Source organism: Apteryx rowi, unplaced genomic scaffold, assembly GCF_003343035.1.
Source record: "Apteryx rowi isolate R43461 unplaced genomic scaffold, aptRow1 scaffold_888, whole genome shotgun sequence".
NCBI lineage: Eukaryota > Metazoa > Chordata > Aves > Apterygiformes > Apterygidae > Apteryx > Apteryx rowi.
The window spans coordinates 26,634-50,796 of NW_020451191.1; the positions used below are offsets into that span (position 1 = coordinate 26,634).

The window sequence follows — 24,163 nt, forward strand, 5'->3', positions numbered from 1 at the left end:
TTCTTTAGTGAAAATCAAAATAGCAGCTAATCTCAGTGCCAAAAACATGATAGAGCTAAACAAGTTTTACTTGACTTTCCTATGACAAGACAACATGTAGATTAAGTAGGATACTAAATAGTTATGTAAATGTATACAAGAATCATGTGAACTGCACAGAAACCTAAGCAGAAACACTGCCAAGTGTTGTCTTTGATCTGATCAGAATTTGATATCAGTTTGCTGCTGTTTTCTCCACCTCTGACTCTGAATGTTTCGTTACAATAGCTCAGCTGCTTTGCCAAGGTTACATTACATACACTGTTGATTACATAGAGTATTTCTATTTACAGCACCTTCATTACTGGTACTATGGTGATAAGGATAGTTAGGCACACTGATTGGTCACTGATTCTTTCCTCTGCTGATGCTCTGTGTATCACAACATTTGGTTAGCACTGTTAATAACAGACGACTGAGTTTGTTTTCTCAGATACAGGCAAAAATATGAAGGAATTATTCCAACCGTCTCTGCAGCAATTTTTTTCAACTGCTCTGCACTTTAGGCTGTACTGTCTTTCGAGCTTGTAGATCATACTTACGCTGCAGAGAAGGAACAGAGTGATGTGGAAAAACCTAAGCCTTTCATCTGTAAAGAAATTAAGGCCACCTGACAAAGAGCAAGGAGTCTGCTAATTACCAACAAGTGGGCAGTACTGAGGACTTCTTTTCTATTTGATAACCAGATGGGAAGCCCATAGATGCTAAAACATTACATCTTGCTTAGCCACTTGCCTTGCTGTCAGGTATTGTGCAAAATAAATTCTGCGTTCCTTGATTTTGTTCTGAAATTCACTATTTAAAAAAAAAAAGATTTATTCAGCTTTTGCAGGAAAGAATCTTTAACTAGGAACACTGTGCACTGTTGCAATAGAATCTGTGTAGCGTAGATCACCTGAGTATTTGTCATAAACTGACATGAGCTAAGGTTCTGTATCTGTCAATTTTTGGCAAGGAAAAAATGTACTACAGTAAAATCCTACTAACGTCGATCCACACCGTTAACCTCACCTGCAGGAGTTATTTTACCACAGAATACTTCACGCAAAATGCACACAACATCGCCATTCACGCTAGCCTTTCACGGTAAGGCCTCGAGCTAGTATCCTGAATATGGGAGCAGGAGGAAAGAATGTTTTTAATTAGCACACAACATTTAACTTGTTTTAGATATTCTTTCTCAGATACCAAATAGAAAGTAACTCCAAAAAACAGCACCAATTCATCTACTTGTCTGAAATGCAAAAATATAATTACGATGCAAGCAAACAGTTGAAAACAAATCAATACACCATCCTTCCATCTCCTTCTTAGGCTTAATAATTATCTTTCAGTGAAGAGCTACAACAAAACCAGAAGCTAGCGTAATAAGAATTAGAAAATAAGTGCATAAACAATATCAGTGCAGCAGCAAAATACACAGTCATTGTTAACTTTTCAATTCAACCCATTTCCAACATTTTTGTGCAATACAAATTGGCCATATGCTGGCCAATGCAACAAGCCTCTCTTTTTAATATTAAACTCAGTCATTCTTCACTTAAGCTATTTCTGCTTGTTTTTTAAAAAATAAAATGAATTAAATACAACTCTCAAAAAAGACTGTATTTCATAAACGCAAAATTATGATGCAAATAAAGTAAGAAATAAATACCACACCCTTAATGACAAAAGGAAATTTGAACTGGTTCCTATGGCTGAACTTACAGGATGGGAGGGTAGGATTTTTGTAACATACTTTTTTAAATATTGGCTTAAGTCTCTCAGTATTCCAGAGGTAAAGCCAAGCAGCTGGGAGGAACATTTTGTCGGGATTTTAAATTTCACTACACTGTAATTGTGATAGCAAAGTTTGGATACAATCAGAGGAACCATAAAAAGTCTTCTTGATAGGTTGGGCTCTGTGCTTTGTGTTCTTCTTCTCAACCTTCCCTCCGTTGCCAGAACAGTGGATTTGAATCCAGGCTTGTCAACGCAGCAACAAGACAGGATTGTCTGCCGGCTCGCTGGGAACAACCCGACCCCTTGTTGCATCAACTCCGCTCTGTTTGCATTTTCTCTTACGCTGCATATGAAGATTAGGGGTAAGGAGGAGGCTTAGAGAGACAGTTGAGAGGGGCACACTGAGAGCTGGAATGTGGCTGCTCTTCTGGAAGAGCATTAGGACTGAAAATTAAAAAGAAAAGAGAAAAAGGGCTTAAAAAACACAACAAACTTTTCATGTGCACATAAACAGTACAGGGATGGAAATAAACTCCAAAAGGTGATGAAACCTCATCTCTAAATCTGCATCCTCAGATGCATAGTATGCATATAGTTTACATACATAGTATACATAAGGAAAATTCTCAGTGCACAAGCGTTCAGTGACACCTGGACATATACACGAAATGCTGCAGATATCCTGCTTGCCAATTCATGTATACAACTGCCGTTTGCATGCCCTGATGAAGAATGGAGAAATGAATGCACATGCAAAATCAGAGAGTGAATTTAAAGGGCAAAGTACAGGTGCCATTTTTAATGTGAGTGTTAAAGATTTTATATATGCAACCAATTAATTGTTCTAAATGAAGAAAAGTGCCAGTCTGGAAATCAGGTTTCATCACTTTGTGAAAACATGGTCTCTTACTGAATGCAATCTATCAACTAGTATGTCCATATAAATACAGGGCAAACTTCCTCAGCAGGCAACACAACCATTATACATCTTGTAATTCACCACTTCCAAAGGTTCCTAGTTTTTTCAATGTGCTCCTTGAATCCTCTTCAGTTCCGTAATATTGTTTGATTGTTTTTCCATAAACAATTGTTCTGAAAACAGCATTCACCCCTTAAACCTCTAAACATGCATATATGCATTTATAGGTGGTGCATACCATCATGTAATACAGAGAGGTCGGAACCAGCTTTCAGCAGGCTAGGTCTGGTACGAATAGCAGCCTAGCTGTGGCAGCACAAAGATAAGGGCCGGCTGCCATAAGCACACCTCACTTCTTGGTGCAGAGCTCCAGGATGCTCCTCCTAGAAAACTTCACTTTGGTTTGCTCATTTAAAGCTAGCTCAGTTATCCACACTACATTGCAATATGCAATGCAGGCCCAGCTTAAGCTCATCCCCCCTATGATTCCTCAGCCTTGGGCTGCTCACTTTTACAAGGTTGAATTTCAGCTCATAGAGCTGGTGTCGAGCTGAGTGACAGCCACTAATCTTTCAAGGAAAGCATGCAGCAAACCAAAATGTCGAAACAGAATACAAGTAAACACAATTTATAAACAACTGCAGTACTTAAATGTGTCTGGGAAAAGTTTTTATTTTCTTAATGTCTCATATATTTTACAGTCTTGGAGTTATTCCAAGCTCAGCAGTGTATATATGATGAAGCACAATCATTTATGTTCCTGTCCTCAAGAAAACTTGCTTTTTCCATTTTCCTTCCTTTAGAAACCATGCTGTTACATATTATCTCTCCCATACAGACTATGGGAATGTTGAAAGGAAAGCAATTAGTCTATTCCTGGAAATGAATCAATTTGAAATGCCAGAGGTATTTGAAAATCTGCAATTGGAAATGCCAGAGGTACTGCAAATGTCTGTAGTTACACATACAGCATTTAAAATTAGGAAAACAAAGAAATGACATTGCATTTATTTGAAGACAGAAACAAGTGTGTACCATCACTGTTAAGAAATTAGACAAGGATATCCATGCTTTCAAATCAGAGGAGCTTAAGAGATCATGACCACAAATAGATAGGTATTACAATTCAGCAGGAGTTAAGAGTCCTTGCACCTCTGACTTATTTGAAGATCATGAACTTGCACGCCTTAAGTTAGACTTTGTTTCACATTTATGCTCCTAAAGAGTAGCTGGCTGACTGCAAAATGCCTGGTCAGTGTGGGTTGTAGGTGTTCTGCACCTCAAGTTTTGCTTTATGCTCAGCTCTCTGAGTAGGTCRGTCACAAAGTATTTAGTGCTTTTTAGGACTATGACTCCTCAGTTTCTATACAGATTTAGAACACCTACATATAGGTGTTAAGACTAAATCTAAGCACCTAGATATAAATATTTAACCCAAAATGTTTTTTTGAAGCTTAGTAGTTGGACTGCTTTAAACAAAAATCCTGAGAGGACACCAAACGTGTCTTCTCCTGGTATTTCTTTCTGTGGTTGTAACCCTCCTTTTGTTCTGCTCTATTACACAACATACAGATGCAGATACAGCACCTAAAGTAGGATCTGAATGAGATCTTTGCCTACAGCACTCAAAAGAGTATGTCAGGAGTCACTGGAGAGGGACCTAAAGATTTTAGTTTACTCTAAAACTTATCCACCCATCAAGAGCCAGCTCCAGACTTTGGCACCTCTTACATTTTCAAGATAGACTTAGGAGAAGCGCTAGATTTCTTAAGTCCTTAAGAGAAATAAAAGCAAATCGCAACTTTAATGTGGCATTTGGGGAAGATGAAAAAGGTGGTGCTCATGTTACCCTACAAAGGCTGCCTTTCCCCTCCTTGCTCCCCCATCTCTTCTTTCGAGGGCTTCTGTGATTATCGGAAAGGAATGGAAAACTTGACATACATTTTCCTTGCTCATTAGCAGAAATATATTTGCCTTTTGGGGCTTCCATCCTAACTTTAAAAATAAACAACACAAGATGTTCATGCTTTGGGTGAGAGGACTGGTGAGGAAATGGCCATCATTAGGACTAATTATGTGCAGGAATGGCCTGAAACAGGGCCTCTTTGAAAGATAAGATTCACCTGTATACATATACGCCCACCCCTATTAAAGTTCTGGCATCACCTTCAGTACAAAAATCAGTGCTGACTGAAGATAATGTAATACAAACTGTCCCAGAATATGCTGAGATTAGGAAACACTCCGCTTATCACATTCGTTTTCTCAGTAATTCTGCATTGCTTCTCACTTTGAAATACAAGCACACTTCTACATGACAGAATAAATATAAAATTTGGTCTCACCATTCCCTTTTCAACCAATAATAAACATTAGGGGCATTAGGAAGAGAAGAAAAAATAAAATCACAAGGTTATCAGTACAGGCACCTTTGCAGCAACATATATATACACCCATCACTTGCAGTCCTAGTGGGTTTGACTCCATGGAGTATTTTCCCTAACACTCCATCGTTATACCATCCTCTCTCCAGAAAAACAATATATCCAGTTCAGTAGTACAGATTGCTATAGCAGTATAAGAACAGAAAATACATCATTCATCAGGCAGAATCAGCAAGTGACACACGGCATGCAGTGTGTGTGCTTTGTATGGCCGTACAGGTGATGGTGGCAGCAGGTCCTGGAGTTCAGCTATCAGGCATACCGAAGGCTGCAGGTCGTAGGGGGTGGCAGGTGGAGCAAGAACACGAAACAACAGAAAGACAAGGAGGAACCTGAAACTGTTGACTATTAACTGGGAATAAGTGAGAATACTGTTACAGTCCACACATAGAATACATGCCGCTCTTAAAGCATTTGGTTTTAACAAAAATTTTGTAAACCTTTGTTTAATGGCTGGTATCATTTGGGGAACCTATTCGTTCAGTTGATGAATGAGGTCCATGTAATTTCTGTGTTAGTACTATTGTCTGTTTTTAAGCCGTTCCCCCCCCCCTCGCCCCCAGCACTCAAAATGCAAACACATATTTTTAAAATCAGTTGGACAGAACCATGCAAAGCCTTTCAGTGTTAGTAAGTGCTCTTTTCTTTCTTAAAGATGTCATTCACATGCAATATTGTCTAGCATAGATTGTAGCTATAACCACTCAGCATAGGGAAATATAAACAAATCAGTGATATTTTCAGAATGGAGCCATTTTGCATGCAGTAATATTTTATCTTATTTTTACTTTATTTCCTTTTTATATAAATAAAAGCACTATTTCTTATGAAATGATGAACATTCATTTTATCTACAGTATTGGTATTTTTTTTTATAGTTAACTTGCAACTACCTTTTGACTTCTGATAATGAACATGAGGTTTTCACTGGATTCAATAGAAGCCTGAATACAGCCCAAAGACACGTGCTTTTTAATTTTGGATTATGGTTAATATTTTAGTCTTGTCCAATATAACACATTGAACAAGAAACTACAAGTGATTGGGGGGGGGGGGAGTGGAACATGACAACATTACCCAGTAATTTTCTGGATAGGCCTACATTTGGTTGCTTGCCACATGATCTTGGAACTAGAAATTGAGGTGATGCATGGAAGGCACAGTGAGATTTTCATGCAATGTCACATTAGAAAAATTTACTTAGAAAATCTCTTAAGAAAAGCTCTCATAGAATCCCCAGATCAAATTCTAATTTAAACATGCAGACACAAGTGAAAAGACTGAAATAAGTTGACTAGATGTTTCTCTAGCATCAGCATTGGGATTTGATTGGCTTGAATCTCTTCTTAGCTTAACCAGTGTGGTTCACCAAAACTTACACACTGGAACCACTGCACTTTCACAATTACCAGATAATCCATGGAGATACACAAGTCCCATTTAAAGTTTGGTATAGATAACAGATTAGGAAAAACTCTCTATACGTGATACATATAGAGTACAAAGTGAATTTATTTGTGTAATGGTCCAGCATATAAATCTAGTCTGAGCATGATTAGACACACCACAGGACAGAAAATATTTGTGTGAATTACAAGTCTTAGCATGCTGTTGTTTGATCCTCAGTGAAACACCACTGAGAGGTCACATTACTGCAAGAGTGATAATAGAGACTTAAAAAAACAAACATACCTCTCTCTTAAAATGGGTGACTTTAGGGCTGGGCATGGCTTTAATCTGCCTCATTTGGCATCATAACACAACTGAGAACGTGTGCATTATACCAGTAGGGACAATCAGAAGAGACAGAAGGGCATTACAATCTCCTGTCTTCCTCCTCTCCCAGATTTGGTAAATCTGAACCTCAGTTAAATCTAAGTGGTTCTTTAAATGCCTTTAGTTTTCACTCCAGATTTCAATTACTTGATTTAAAGCACTCACAAACTCATGCCATCATGCTGACTCCTATTAAATCTGTTGTTATGCTTCACTGCTTTATGAGGCTATGCAGCTATGTGGCTGACACAAGCAAGGCATCGTAGATAATACATCAAAAGCAGTGTGTGTTTTCACTTAACCAGAAGAGTATCAAGGTAGTGATACTGATAGCCATTTAAAGGTCAATAGTTAAGCTAAGTATACAGTACATATTGTGCATAGGATGACTGATCTGAATTTCTAAAGTATTGAACCATAATTTTAATTATCATTACTATTTCCTATATGCCATTCTTTTGGTTTGGAAATGTGGCAAGAAATGCTTCTTGAACATGACTCCCAGTTCTGGTTGTAGCTAATGATATCTCTCTAACAAAGGAAGAATTCAGGGACAAATCAGAAAATCCTGAAGCTTCCCTTTGGAACCTACCCCTTTCTGTGGGTTTGTTTGCTGAACAAAGTAATGCTTACAGACAAATATGTAGCAGTGGTAAATTAGCTAGGTCTTCCATTCTGACAAGAATCTCCAAAATTGCAGGAGCAACTGGTTGTTAGTATTCAGAGTGGGAAGGTAAAATAGCATTTTCCCTACAAGGAGAGCTGCTCTGGAAGGAGCACTCGAATAGGCTTTGTTTTTGTGATGCTAAATGAAATGGATTTAAAATAAGATTTGTAGATATTAAATCTCCATATACTCAAAGCACCTGTCTAATGATATTATCAAATTTTCATCATATCTAAGATATAGCAGAAAATGCTTTATAGGGATTTTAAATGGAACTAGTAACTTCTTTCATTGTGCTATAATACYCCAAACTGGTAAGTGGTACTTATTGCTTATAAAGAACTTTCACCAACTTTTTATTACAAATATTATTAAATATTTGTAATACCTGTATGTAGTAAAGAAGTTAATAATACTTCCACTTTACAGGCAATAAAAGAGAGGCACAAATTAAGGGGCTGTCTCAAGGTCACTGAGAGACTGCCCTGTGACCTAGCAGAATTCATGGCCAGCAGTGCTTGACCTGCAGCCTGAAAGCCGTACCACGACCATTCCCCAGCRTGCTTATTGCAGACTTCCATAAGCCGTAAGTTTACCACTGGGGAGGTGAGGGGGAATATCTTCATTATATGTAGGGCTTTAGAGCAACTCGGTCACTATACATCAAGCTAAAAATAATATAAGCTATTTCAAATGAGAGGGTATGGTCATAGATGAATATATGCACAGAACATACAGTGAACTGATTAAAAAAAGTACTGTGAAGTCTTTTTGCTTAGCTTGTTTTTTTGTGTACTTTGATTTACTCAACTGTCTGGGAAGCCTGATTTGGCCTTTGCACTGCCCATGAGCAAGGACACCAGCAGTTTACTTTTAACAACAAGGCTAAGAACCCACTGTGGTGGGACAGAGTTGCCAGCAGCAGGAGAGCTCTCTGCCTGCTAAAATCTCACCAGTGCCTTTAAAATACTATCTTACAAAAAGAGAGCCTGCACCTAGCCCTAAAATCAAAAGCCCCCCACTTAAGTAAATTTATCTAGCAAGAAAATAAAATCACTACTATTTTGACATCGTTGAGAAAGCGTCTGCATAAAAAGACCAAGTGAGGGTTGCAAGATTCAATTTTGCATTCTTGTCTATATTTTTACATAGATATAARTGCATGAATTTTGTGATCCATGTCTATACTGTCACTGCAGAAATTATCACTGCTCCTCAAGCTGTTAAAAGGTGGCTGTTTGTGAAGACTCGTACAGATGGGAAGAACTTTTCTAAAAGGAAGGCAAGGGGAGTTGCAGACTTGCTATAACATGCAGCTATGTGCAAAGAAAAAAGAGTTAGTTAAGTTTACCTGACAGTCTGGCAATCTGGCCCCCTGGCTAGTTGTGAGCCGTGTGGCGGTATGGAGGCAGCAGGCTGCTGACAATCTACAAGAAACTGATAAATTAGACATATATACAGAGAGATTACAGAGCAAGGGGTTAGTAACAGTAATACACAGGCTATGCATCTGATGGAGAGATTTAGTGAGGAATGTTTGCTTGGTTCCTTATTTGACAGAAACACCTTTTTTTCCTGATAGTAGTAACAATAGTTGTTGGCTTTTTTCTTTCTGCAAGTAGCAGTGAAGACATTTTTGTCTTCCCTAAACACTGGCAAATGTTTTGTTTAAACTGACAGCAATAACGGGTCATATTCAGAATCTGGATTTAACTTTTGTACCCATCATTCTTCTGCAGGTGAGGAATGAAACTGTTTTGCTTACACCTAATATAAAAAGTGTCAACAAAGCTACTCAAAATTTCTCCAGAGATCTTATATCTTACAATTACAGATGTCATCTCATTATGGTCTTTGAGGAAAAGCTTGCAAGAAGTTTACATCTTCTAACTAGTGCCTGTGAGATTATTTTGTATAGAAAAAGAAGGGGGGAATTGATGCAGCTGGTTTTTACTGTTTTGTCTAGACTATTTTATCAATTCTCTGCCAAAGCAGTTTCCACACAAATCACTTGCAAAGCTGTATTCTAGTTCCCAATTTAATAAAAGTAAAGCCAAGTGATCCTTTGTTGCTATGTGTTTACTGTGACATTTCAAATATAAAAACAGTTTTAAACTCAGTATTATTTGGGGGACTTCAGAAAAGTAGCTGAACAAGACACAACCCTGCCTCCTAGCTCACTAGGTTCTAGTCAGATTTCCAGATCTCAACATTTGCCTAACTTCCCCCACATCAGTCTGGCCCTTCATGATAGCAATTATCTATACTTTCCATGGCCTGCAGGATTCAGCCTGTCAGACAGCACGGTTTTCAGGGTCCTTTAGGACATTAAAGTCTGTGGGTGAAATTCTAACTATCTGGAAATCAGGTGGAGATTACTTTTTGACTCCAGCCGCGTTTGCAGAGCTAGCGACCTCTCTGACTGCTACACCCTGATTCTCAACCTTACTCTTCAGGGGAAAGAAGTTACTTTCCCATGAATCTTAAAAATGAGTTCACTAGACCTCACGGACTAGGAGACAATTTGATAATTTGATTTTTTTTAATTTTTTTTTAAACTAGCTGCTACTTGAAGCTCAACACCAGTAATCATCTTTTCTCTTTCAAATATGTTTGCCTTTCAAAATTCACTTCTATTCTTTGCATAATTCAAGTGAAGGAACCTGTAATAATGTGCTGTAAAGATTTTTGAGATGACATCAGGTACAACGCAGAGCAACACACCTTCCTAGCAACACTGAATGTCATATCCAGTATTATGGTGTTTCCTTTTCAGACAGGCCCAGAATGCTACTTCCTAGGAAGATCTATGCTGACCTCCTGTGGGTGGAAGCAAGTGCACCCAAATCGCTTACTACTTCCTGCCTCAGCCAGTAGGCGATGATTTTGGACCTATTTCCAAGTGCACAGGTATCTACATCATAAAAAAAATATATATATATATACACACACACAGTTTGAGCTTACACCATTGTGTCAGGAGGCAGAAATGGAATAAGGAAGGACACTGCCATTCTTTCATATCCCAGGATGGTCACTCTTGTCCTTACTACATCTTTCAGCAGAGGAATGCAAGAGTTTACAACATATCTGAGCCACAAATAGAGAAGTCTATCACTTCAGCAAAAAGCTCAATTAAAAGAAAAGGTGCCTGAGGGGGACAGACAGAGCCAGCTAACTGCAGAAGGGAACTTAACGTTAAAAAAAATAATAATTTTTTTTTAAATTTCTTATTCTAAATAAACTAGTTTGCAGCAATCCAAAGCAAAGTTGTCCCTGACAGCTTATAGAAGGCAGTCAGTGAGAAAAGGAAGACAGAAGTCTGCGTGATGAAGAGGTTTGGACAGGTTTCATAAATGTAGAAGAAATTGTTCAGACAGGCTTTGCCAGAAAAAATGCAAACATTTGATTTATGATCCTATTCTAATATCTCAGCCATCCTGCAAACATTTTATGATACCTCCTCATCTGCTAGATTCAGCAGAGTGCATGAATAGGGAGCCAGATTCTGCAAGCATTATGCAACCTGAATAATGACTCTTCAATGTGAGCAAATTCCTTGGACTTCAAATGAAACAGTACTACTTAGCATCAGCAATACACACAATCTGGCTCAGAGTGAGTTACATCAGTATGAAAGCTAGTGATCCACATGACTTAAAATGGCTGAATTTTCCTCCTACATCCTCCAGGAGTGAAGTTCTTGAGGATTACGCTAGGAAGAGCTAAGCACAATGCATATGACTTAAACATATACATTGCAGATTCAGAGAGGCTCAGTTCTACTCATATTCAGGCAGTGTGCCAGAGCTAGATTTATTCCTTTTATATTTAATCCTTCTAAAGTTTGAAGGACTTGTTCCCATCTTCTCTAATGATGTGACAGTCATAAAATGACTTCTTATATTGTGTTCAAAGGTGAAAACTGGAAAACTGCATTCGGTCCTTCTGTTCTGCTAAGGAATCCCTGCCTCTATCAAGTAAATGGTTGTTTCTTTCTGAAACATTCTGTTGAAGGTCAAAAGTTTCAAAGATGTCTTTTCTGAGTCTGTGGTCAATGTCACATACCATGAAGACAAGGAAGGAAAGACACGCTCTCTTGTATTAGAAAGAAAAAAAAAAGTGATTACACTGGAAGAGGCCTGTTCCCAATATTTTTCAACTCTGAGGGAGTGTCAGTCAAGCTATGAATGAAAGGACAGTTTGTCATTTGTGTAGAAGACGCTTGGGTAACAGATACAGACTGTAACTTCATGTATGTTTGTGCAGACGAACATCAACAAAATGGTTCATAAAGTTATTAAACAGACTATCTTATTTCTCTCATCTCCAGTTGCTGTGAGGAAATAAACTACTGTGGGGCAGGGGACATGGTAGCTATCTCTGAAGAACACTTTCATGATTCTGTGAACCTACAACAGAGACATGAAATTCAGTGACCACTGCAAGCACAAAGTGCAAAGAGGAGCTATTCTGCACAGAAGGGTCATATTCCAGGTTTCACTGAACTCAGCAGCACTTGAAGCTGTGCCAAGTCATGCAGCAGTAACCCACAAAAACTGCTCAGCGAAGCATCCTTCGGAGCTTTAGGTGCATAACTCATACTGCACATTGGGCCTGCCCAGATTATTCAGTTCTTTCCACTTTAGCCACTTGCTAGCGACAGAGATGTAAAGGGCTCAGAGATTTCCTCTCTCACAGATTAGCCTGTGCCAATTTTCCTTTGGCAYTTCGTGCCCAGTCCTAATTCGGTTAATCAGCTCCTAATGTAAGACCATTAAAAATATCAAACTCGGTGAAGCTACATCTGTTGTTTACACAAGGACTGAATGCACTACTATAAACTTTTTGCTGAAAGCAAACCTCTTACAAAAACAAAACAACCCCCCCCCCACACACACACACCAAGAAAACCACCCAGCTTTTCCTGTTCCTCCCTTTCGCTCAGCCCCCAGAACAATGTATTTCCCTAGTGTCACAAGGTGTGCTCTGCCCTCCAGTCTATGAGCTGGGCGACTCCCATCAGCACAGCCTTGCTTAACTGGGTTGCTAGTGTCAGAGAGATGGGCATGCCTTCTGCTGACATCAGCAATGTCCCTGGTGAAAATCCTATGTACAAGCATTTTTAGTCCCACCTGCTCTGGACCCAGCATAATGCACTGGAATGTTTCAGTATGTTTTGGCACTTAAACTTCTACTCTCTACTTACTGCTGTCAAAGTCCAAGAGTAGTAAGGATCCCAAGACAAACTAGTGGGGACGCTCTCAATGAGTAATTAACATATAACACACTTTTAACTGTGTCTAGTTATAACTGGTCAATACAGAGCTTTTTCTCTCTTATCTGAAAGGGTAAAATTGAAAGTCAAGCAACAAACCAATCAAACATGATTTTTTACAGGGATTGTTACATATTTGGCATCACTGATGTGAAATAAATATTGCGAAAATTGGTTCTTGATAAAAAAAGCTCTCAAGAAATGCTTATGGCAAAATTCAAGATTGAGACTTTGTCCAAGTCTTTTAAACCAAACTTTCCTCAGTATCCCACTGAATACCCCAGGCTGACAGAAAGGCCTTCCTTCCTAGCTAAAAGTTTTAGAGTATCTACAGCAATCACACTTTGTGTCATGCTACCCAGTGTCAATTGAATTTGCTGAATAAAGTCTGGGGAATTTGATAACATGCCCTATGAAGACGTTATTGACAATTTACTTGAAAAGAGAAGCTGTCTCCATTTACATGGTAATATATTGTTTGCTTCCTTGAGATGTCAAAGCAAAAACAACAAACATTTAATGGGAAAGAATGAATGGCTAACAGGATGATTCAAAGGTATTGGGCAAAAAACAAATCAGTAGTCTTCTGGTTGCGCAGAAACATGTTGCATCGCACTCTGCAAGTCCTATAAAGACGATCAATCAATTCTCACTACTAAAACATTGGAAAATGAGGAAAACTGTCAAACTCAAAAGACACACATGATATGTCAAGAAGAACAGGACAGGTGGCATTAAACACTTGCCCACTTTGCTGAGATGAGAGAGGTTTTTTTTAAGAGATGCCTTTAAATTGTAGTCTAACAGGCTGAGAAGAGTCTTTGAATTTTTTATGTCCAGGAAAAAAATAATTCATCTTTGCTACATATATTGTCTTCATACTTTGTGAAAAAATCTTTATGCTGTTATTTGACTAGCTGGTTTAATTTATCATCGTTTATCTCTGTTTTTCTATGGGATGCCAGAAAAACTTTGAACTTCTTCAAGGCTAAGAGGAACTTAAAGTGGTTAACGGTTATCACAGACAGTAGCTGGTGAGAGGAGAGCTGTGGTTTGCCTTCGAATAAAGGCATGAACAATGGTACAGGTCAAAGATTAGAAAAGTCTCTCCCTGCTCCTGCCTCCAGGGTCAGTTTGGGTCTGGAAATAACACAGTGACTTCTGCACATGCACAGCCCCAGCTAGCAAGTCTCTCAAATGCAAAGTGGGTGCAGCTCTGTGTTTCTGCAAGGAGCGAATATAGTGGAGTCACCGCACTGGTTGTGTCCTCCTCTTGGAGCAGGACTGACTCTGGTTGTCCTGGCAGCAAAGCCAACAGCATGAGGGTAGCATGGTACAGTGCCATTGCTCCGTGAGAGCCAGCCCCATCGCTCTGGTCCGGCTAGCACTCAGGGAGCAAAAAACAAAAAAACAAAAAACCCCCCCAACCAACCAACACCACCTTAGCCAGGTGCCAATTAGCTCCTGCACAGGCATTTTTCAGTACTCAGTGTCTCTGGGCTTTCCTAGCTGTCTGGGCTTTAACTCTGCTCCCATTAAGCGAATAATGGAGAGTTGATTGAAACTTGTTTGATAAATTTGTCTATCTACGCTTTTGGCATATTCAATGGTAAAGCTGACTTATTGTGAAATTTCTGTGTCAAGTCTTGCAAATATCCAGGTAAAACATATCTTAAATTTGCTGTTCAGAGAAATTTGGAAATTTGGTCCATTAGATTATCTCAGGTTGCAGTTGTTTCAGGAGCGAGCAGGGGGAAGGATTTATTTCATGGCACATATTTTAGTCTTCTAAAAAATTATTTGAAGAATAAAGGTTAAGAGATGCGAGTGTGCTGCCGAACTCCCATTTGCACACACAGCTGAAGGAATCAGCAATATCTACATATTGCATCAATAAGCAATAGGTTAACGGGAGGATGTATCTCCGATCTCCAGTCACCTCCGCATGTTCTCCCTTTTTTTTTTTCTCCAGAGACTGCTCAGGAAAGTCCAACTGTTCCTAACACTCCCAAACTTCTGACACAGGCCTCTTCCTCCTGTCAGTGGTTTACCTTCAGGAAGAGGCTAACCAGCTAGTTAAGCACATAAAAACCTCACATTTTTAGCCTGAATGCTTGGCCTGACAGCCACAACAGGTCCTTGCAGATGACTCATTTCTCAATACTCCAGCTTTCCAATAGTCCAGCCTCTCAGTATTCCATCATTGTGTGGTGGTCTTATAGGTAAAYGATTTGAAACATTATATTTTAGGAAGTTTAGCATATGCCATTATTTATTTCGAAAAAAAATAAAGACTGTGAAGGGTCTCTTGCAGACTGGAATCAACCTATGCCAGAACTGCTACAGGGCCCAAGAACAAGGGAGTGAAAGGACTTTTTTTTTTTTTTTTTATTTAAATCTCACAGAACTGTACACCTTGCTTCTACAGGATGCCCAGACAGCATAAAACTATTTGGTTACCTCTGTAGCGTAGCTCAGCCTGCTTCCAGGCATATCTGCACCTGCTCTCATCCAGGTTCTTCACTACATATCATAGCTGAGGTTTAAAAATAATGCACATTTACTCATTTTCTGTGTTAAGGAAAACAGCATGTGGAAATTCTCAATATTGCCCAAATGCCTACAGGGTACACAATCTCAGAATAAATATAATAGAGAACAGTGTTAACTGCTTCTCAGGAGCAAGAGCAGGTGATCAAACTTATTGGAACAGCTAGAGTATTTAATTTCTATATCTTAAAGCATTTAGAGAAATGCTGTCTGTCCTACCTGATTTCCACAAAACAACTCATGGAGCACCACTAATGACTTCATGCACTGCCTGACACACAACACTCACAGGCATGTTTTAATAGGTCACCGATTTGGTTCCTTCCCAGCACACATCAGACTTCTTGCTATGTTATAGTGAACTACTTCATCTCTACAAGGGTAACAGTACAGAGTTTTTATCTCCCTCTTAGCATTTAAGCAGGTGAGTCTCCAGTGTTACAAAGGAGATCTGCTGATCTTAGGAGAAGGAGAACACCAGGTCCTTCTGTTCCACAGTACCAAGAGGATGTTGTGTGACAGGTACCTAGTGGATATGGATAAATAATGACCTCTGCTAAATACATGCACATGTCCCTTTTCCCCTCACTATGAAAGAGGTAAAAGATTATCTCTCAACAGTACTCAGAAGTTCATTTCCTGATCTGACACATGCTGCAGACGGGCAGGAGTAGTTAGCAAGTACATGACCATCCCCAGCCACCCCTATCCTGAGGTGTGGAGCGCACCACCTCCTTTGAGCAGAAATAAATTGGCATTCATGCAGTGGGGGCTACATCATCTTCCCTGCAGAGCTGAATTATTTTCCGAGATGAGTTTTGAACAGTCACTGTGCACAAGGAGAGTCTGAGGAGTGGGGGCAGACTGGCACTGTGTGTCAAGCCAGGGAACAGAAACCGAAGCAGGCAGGAAAGGGAGGGAAAAGGCTGCAGGAGCACCCCAGATAGGGGCAGAGCCTTCCCAGGGGGCAAACCTCCAGACTACAGGAGGAGGTCGGGAAGGTGAAGTAAATAGAAAGGCACTCAAGGGAAAACAGAGTGAATAGCCCATAACTGGGGAACAGGGGCTGGGCCAAAGGCTTGACCTCAAACAACATGGGCTAGGTCATGAGCTCGCAGAACTGGGTGCAGCTGGAAAGCCAGACCTGGAAATGAACATAACCCAAGAAGAAAAGCAAAGCATGAAAGGGACTAGCTGATCTTTTTTTTCCTCTAACAAACTTCTCCCTCTTTTTCTTTTGGTATGAAAAGCCTCACTTCTAACTGTACCACCTTCTTTGTACTATGCTCATAAAGTCTTGCCCACAGAAGCACTGTGAGTGATATACTTCCACAAAAATCACTAGTGCATCATCCCTAGTGTTTTCTCACAGACTTTCAAGTCTGTGTCACTAAGTCATTTTTATGTCCCCTCCCCTGACTTTTATCCCTTTTTAACCTACTGCCCCACAGTGGGGCACAAGACTGCTTTTTGCTTATTTTAATTGACTTGATTTTTACATTCTTTTTATACCTGAATTACCCTCAACCTAAGGGGCTGTCTCCCCCATCAGTCCCTGTGCTCCAGTGATAATGTGACTGATAGCTCAAAGTATTGCAGCAATGCTATATGTCAACCTTGTCCTTCGCTGTAGCTCATATTAAGGACAAAAAAAGATTTTTTCCTAGTCATTAACAAAACTAGTGAAATGCATTTTTTATTCCATTACAGACTAAGAACATGGAGATTTCTTGCCAGGTCTGTAGGTTTTTTCACACTTTTTATATCATGATGTGTTTATGTTATTTTCTCAAATGGTTTCTGTGAATGCTTTAAATAATTCCTCATTAAATCTACTTAGAAGCTAAACAATGGGTTAGTAAAATAGCAGAAATGGGAATGGGTAGAAGCAGAATATATATGTATTCAGTTCCTTTCTTTCATTATACATTTCACAAAAAGCACACTTAGAAAGGTCTGATGATTCACAAAGTACTTATTCATTAAAAGAAACACATTTTAAACATTTCAAAGGAGAAAAAGAAAGGTCTTATAAACATAGAAATCATCATACTTTTGTCTTTCTGATKATTCAACTTTGAAGGAAACATAAACGTCTAGGATACACATTAGATGCATTTTGGGCCACAAACATGGCCAAATCAAAAATACTTGCACTACTTCTAGGGTAAAGAAGGGCCTGATCCAAAACCTGAAGTCAGAGGGAACGGTACTTTAGTAGGCTTTGGAACAACCACCATAAGGTACCACTATAACATTTCACAGCCCTACAAAGTGCAGACAGAGAGATACTTACAATTAGGGATACTAGTCTTGATTAAAGAATTGCTGGTGAGCTTACTCCATAGATCACAACATCCCAAGGAACTGCTCTATTACAGAGCTAAAATATCAGCATGCCTAATTTAAAGAGGGACTCACTTCTGCTTTGCCTATTTTATGAGATGAGAAGCACGGTATTGAATATCCCTGTATATTTGATGGTAAAAATCAGTAAGTCACGAAACCACATTAAACCTTGTCATAAAAGAAGATAAAGACAAAAAACATTTGCTATCAACATTTTAAAAGGATTTAAATAGCTGTTTCAGTTAATTGAAAACAGTGGATTCCAAAGCCCAAAGTTTAATAGACTGCAGTAAATATCTGGTAACACAACCTAAATACGTTATGTGTCACCTGCATATCTATTTAGTTAGAAACAACCAGAAGTCTAATAGATTTTACTAGAGAAATTCAAAAAAATGATGGTACTTTTTGCCATTCCATCCAACAATGAGGTAATAGCTTGGATATGCAGGAAAAAAATGTCAATAACCTTTTGATGAATATATCCAACAGTAAGGCATGGATCTCACTGCAATCTTTTTTTAAAAAGTAACATTTAAATAAATGGTTTGGGGCTGCCATTAGAAACAAGTTTTATTYTGGAACTGTTTTCTTTACACAATGAAAAATACAAGTAGAAATTAAATGAACCCTGTAGCACTGCAGTGAATTCATGTCATAATAGCTAAATTATATTGTAGGAGCCAAATTATACTGATCAGCATGAAATGTATGTTTTTGGTCTCATCTGCGGTAACTGGAAAACTAAATGTAAGAGAGGAAAAGCACAGAGTGAAAAGGTCCTATTCACAGTGGCACCAAGAGGTAAAAGTACATTTAGCCAGCTGACTTCTGGATCAGTTACAGCCAACTAATGTCCTTGGCAAGGATACTGTTCTTCAGATTCAAAACGGCCTCCACAAGGACAATGTTCCATGCTTGAAATGGCGTAAATATGTAATGCTCATTAAGCTTAGTTAAATGAGCATATCAGATGCAGGAAATGGCCCCAAGGGCAGGAAGATATATACACATATCCGTATATATGCATTAATATCACTCATTAAACAATGAACATTTATATACACAGATATGGCATGTTACAAAACCCACAGAAAACAGAACTATGCAGAACAAAAAGCGAACACAAAAATTAATAATGACTGAATTACTATTTTTGAGAAGAGCGCCACATTCAGTTAAAACACCCGATTTTAAAAACTCTGCTAAAAACACAATAAAACCCAATTTTCATGAGCAGTACAAGACAAATTGCGTCAATACTGTACACGTCTTGTAATTGCCAGTAACCTGCCTGGTTATACAAACTCAAAGACAACTTCCACATATAGGTTTACCATAAACACAAGAACATTCTCCATAGACAAACATACAATATATTCATAGCTGAGGACTCAAAAAAAAAAAAATCCATGGTTCTCTAATAGGCAAGCGGCAATTTGCATTCAGGCAGTGAATTTGTTCTCCCTATATATTAGAAATATATAGAATTATCAAAATAAAGCTTTTTTTTTTTTTTTTTTTTTTTAATAACAGGCTTGAAAATCTTTCACGCTCTAACTGCTTTGCATTGCTTGGATGAAGCAAGTCAAACTTATCCACCTGAACAATCAGAGCAGACTGACAGTCTGGCCTGTGCTTAAGGCTTGTTAAAAATTATATGGCTGCACATATATATTATTTAGCAGTGGTGACTGAGTTAACCACCTGCCCTGCTTTTCAAGCAGTTTCAAACTGTTTCCTTTAATGTACAGATAAATCCATATTGTAAATGAACTGGAATCCTGAATCACAGAATAAAATTATTTGTTAACATGAAATCATCATGGAAAGAATTATCAATTCCTAGTCATAGTAATTTTCTGTTTCATCAATCTGCAATATTTCTTAACAAAGAAGAAGTAAGAAATGCTAAAAACTGTTCACATCTGCTATTAAATTCATTCCAATAGATGACTGAAGCATTACAGTAATAGAGGCTGGATGACCCAGGTGATGATAAAGATCTACAAAGCACCCTCTCTGCAAAATATAGGTCTGAGCTGATAATTTTCCTCAAAGGCCTTACCCCATGATTATTTTTAAAAGAAGCTGCGCTTCCTTCAGCTTTCAGATTTCTAATAGCCTGCTGTTTCAAAAGCAAGAGGAGTTGCACATAAAAAAGCAAGGTTTAGGTACTGAAATAATGTTTACAGTAGCAGGATTTAGAAATCTGCAAGGAGCTTTGTGACATTGGCATTAAAGTTCAAAAGCAAAGCTGGGACCATTTTTGGCAAAATACTCCTAAACAAACAAAAAATGTGCACATCTACAGACCTTCAGCATAAAACCTATTCATCACACAATGAAAGAAGACACAAATTCGCTATCAAAAATGCTTTCCCCTACCTCTCYAATGTGCACAGGCTCATCTCTGGGAACAGGCTCCAGTGCAGACAGCGTCAGCCCAGGCCTCCCTCAGTCATTTTCCCAGCCCCTTCATGCACAAGGACAAAGCCAGCTCACCTCCTACCAAGACTTCCTATCCATAGGGTTCCCTCTGAAGATGCTTTCCTGTATCTTCCCACTACCTCAACAACRTGAAGAAGCAGGAGCGGAAGCCAAGAATCTTGTCTCACGGGGTAAGGCCACACAGAACACTTTTGATTTAGCATAATTTTAAGGAAAAACACACATGAGCTTTCAATTACAAGGAGAAAGACATTCTATACAATATTTCTGAAAAATCCTACCCTAAACAATGCCCTTTTGTGCAAAAAGGGCAAAACCCAGAACAACGAAATGAGAACAGCAGCAGTACATATTGCTCATCACTTGTGCCTTGTGCTGGAGGTGACTAAGCACCTCACAGCTCACACCAAAGGCTCTTCAATCAACCCCCCTTGACACTAAGGAGCACCCTACTCAGCAGACCCTCTTGCTCCATGTAGCATTAAACTGTGATTGAGCTATATCAAACAGATCAATGCATTCCCAGCTAAGTTAGCCTTCACAGGTGACACCTCTTCCAATTTAAAGGGCAATTAGCAAATTACTGTGAAGTAAGTTCTCTTGAGTCCTAACTTAAAGCATTAACTGGAAGACTTGTCAGGGCCTTCATGTTTGGTGATTGAGTTTTTTTGTTATCATTTTCCCTATCAGCTTAAGGAATTAATTTCTACCTACAGATGCTATCTCAGAGACTCTCTTAGGAACTCTCTATAGGAATTTCTTTCAAGACAGAATTTCTGCAAATAGAGTTAATTTTTATGGTAAGAATGCAAGTGAATGAACAAAACAAAAAACTAGTTCTGTAGACCTTTCCTAAAAAAATACAATTTTGTTTGTATCAAACTGTGATTCAAATTTGATTTGCATATAAGCATAGAGCTATTGCAGAAATCAATCTTGGATGATTTTATATTAAGAGTATATAGTATATACTCTTAATTATGTATGCATAGGTGGTGAGCTTAGTGCTTAAGCAGTTGCTGTATTATTAAATGGCTTTCCTTATGCTGTCTTTATCTTCCACATTAGTCTCTTCTTGTGAGAATTAAATGCCATTCTGTAAATCAACCTTGAAAGACACCTGAAAAGCAAGCAAACTTTCAGGTTTAATGTGCTTTCAGAAATGAGCAACTCCCTCCAACTACCTAATTTTGCAGTGGTTTTTATTTTCACAAGTTTTAGAGGCATCACTTTATGAAAAGGTCTTGTAACAGTGGAGAACAATAAAATCCAAAAGCTACACAACCAGCCTAGCTCTATCAAAACTAGTGGAGCAGGCCTGGGTTATGTCAACTAAAAATTTGACCTCAGCTAGGCTTTGAATTTGAGAGAAATATGTCACTTTTTATGGCTACTTCCCTCTTTCTTTTTTAATAAAGTAAAATATGACTGTACAGAATTCTCTAGAAGGAAAGGGATTATTCATTATGATTTAAGCAATTGCTTTTCTCAAGAAATAGGAAATATTTTACTATTCAAAGAGTTTTCTTGAATGGGATTTTAAACACTGGAAAGTGCCCTGTGGTATACACAAATGAAAACAACACAGAAAAGAAGTACCTACAACATTTTGTTTGGGTGTCATGTCAACCAAGGAGAGAACATAAGGCTAATTGTGGTTGACTCTTTAGCCACCTGTTTAAGGGTGAACATTGCAGGCATGATCCTCTGTCTCAAGAGCCTCTTACTTCAGCTGCATCACCCACACAAGGATCTTATTTGAGTTAATTTTAAGCTAGAATTAGGGCACTTTAAATCCAACATTGAGAATTTCCATGCTAACATAGTGGACAGGAGATAGAATCAGGTCATCTACGGTAGACTTTTTCTGTCTTGTTCTTTCCTTGAAGAAGTCAAGAGAAACATATTTCGTATTTGGGACTGTGGTATATTAAGAAGCATCTGGTCACTTCATTTTCAGGTCCTGTATATGAAACTCTGGAAGGAATTCAAATGCAATGGCAAAGGAAAGGTCACTTCTAATACAGTGTTACACACTGTGCAGCTGTCCAGTTCAGCCTCACGCTTTCTATACACCCTGACTTCTTCACATATTTAAGAAAACAGCCACATGCAAAAGAGGGCTGAAAGTGTGCTGCGCATATATTGGCTGGTTCTATCAGAAGAATAAATGTAAAAATAAGTGTAAAAATATGCATTAATAACAAAAGGAAAGGAGAAACAGGAAGGAGTAAAATCATAGGCCTAAACACCATCCATAAATTGCCATTCCAGCTTAGTGTACAGCAATACCACAGCAAAGCTAAATGCATACTATTACCTGGGGAAAATGAAACAAGACACTTTGGAAATGGACTGAGTGGTATTTCTAGCCACAGCAACTAGAAGCCATTAGTTCAATTAGAAAGTCATACTGCCGCAGCTTGATGTCAAAGGGACACACATGGTGATTTGAGTGGCAGTCAAGAGAAAACCAAGTAAGAAAGAGCAATCTCTTTCTTGAGTGGTCTTTAATTCAGCTGGCCCTCACTAGTAAGCTTTCATGCTGGGATCCTCCTCTGAAGAAAGCAGTGAACAGCAATCCCAGTTTTCCATCTACCAGGGAGCCAGTAGCAGTCAAAGCTGGGGCCAGGGCAGCTGCTTCTTCCAAGCAGGAAATCTAGAAGAAAGTGCAACGAGAAGACAGGCAGAGCTGGCCTACTGCCTCGCAGCCTCCCAATGCTAGGAGCTAATGAAATGATAGGGAAGTCCACACATTGCATGGGTGAAGTTTTCACATGATGGGGAATTTTTCAGGACTTCAAAAAATCTGAAGGCATTTAATTTAGGCTTGCATCATTCTTCCTCCAATACTGAAGACACAGCTTCAAATCAAGTTGTCCTTTGCTCTGTAGTGTTAGATTTTGGACACTGTTCTTTTGCAGCCTATATGATGAAGAAGTAGGTGGTGGTTGCTACATGTCTTGATTATTTGCTTGACTCTGCAAATCATCAGGGGAAAGACACTCTTTCTCATACTAGGCTTTTAAAAATTCCCTACAAAAACAGTAGAATAACATCCATCGCTGTTCCTTGCTTTCAGAAAAAGACAGTTAGACAGATGGCAAAAAATCCTACTTGGTGCATCATTCATTTGATCTGTTAACAGTAATATGAAATCTTCCAGAAACTGCTAAGTACAGTGAGACTAACGTTGAACAACTCCCTGCCTCATCCTCAACCTGATTCTAACATGAACTCCCACTAATACTGGAGCCTGAGCGCTGAAAAAATCATTTGTTTGAACCTGTCAGTGTCACAGGTTGCCTGTTTGAGACTAAGGACATRTGAAGGCATAAAAATTCTGATAAACTGCATTCAGAAAGCTGGGACCGTTTTAGATTCATAAGGAAAATTAAAACATAAATCAGTAACACTGTCTTCAGACCCTTGTACTTTGAATATGTAGAGGTGTACCTAAAGCGTTGGGTGAGACGCTGGATAAATTTTTTCTGGATGATTCTACTTTTCAGGCTGCTTCATCCTTTGGCCTCTGTTAATGTAAAAGATCAGAGTCTATATCAATGCTTCTCAGTCTGTTGTCCATGAACCTGTGGTATTTCATGACACATCATAGTGGTCCATGAAAATAGTGAAAAATAATTTAATGCATGAAGACACTGTCAGCAGTCAAAGAGTTCCACATTCAAAGATTATATTATTTTATCATTAGTACTAACAATTTTGCAATGCAGTAAATTTGTGTTTACCTATTTGTTATAAGCACTCTTCTTTTTTAAATCATGACTTCTTCCTAACCGTCAATCTGCAGATACAATACACAGTCAAGGTTCTTCACACAAAGGTGAGCAAGTCCTTAGATTAAAAATTGATTCTCTTAGGCCTGACACTCTCTTATGAATTGTACATTAGAAGTAAAATTACAATTAGAAGAGTTTTGTAAATTGTACATGGGAAGATTGCCATGT

The 24,163-nt window shown here is 38.7% G+C and overlaps 1 protein-coding gene across 3 annotated transcripts in view; it reads right to left on the minus strand.

The window, feature by feature from the left end:
• Positions 1–2,117: 2,117 nt before the first annotated feature.
• BICD1 (BICD cargo adaptor 1) overlaps positions 2,118–24,163 on the minus strand; it is a 182,125-nt gene continuing 160,079 nt past the window's right edge. Inside the window, exons 9-11 of one of the 3 annotated variants that reach the window (XM_026090973.1) lie at positions 9,134–9,142; positions 8,919–8,994; positions 2,118–2,205 (exon numbers count right to left, since the gene is read on the minus strand). In XM_026090973.1, coding sequence (XP_025946758.1) covers positions 2,118–2,205; positions 8,919–8,994; positions 9,134–9,142 — 173 coding nt within the window. Of the gene's footprint in view, positions 2,206–8,918; positions 9,005–9,133; positions 9,143–24,163 lie in introns of all 3 variants that reach the window. The other 2 variants (XM_026090975.1, XM_026090974.1) reach the window with 2 other exon arrangements.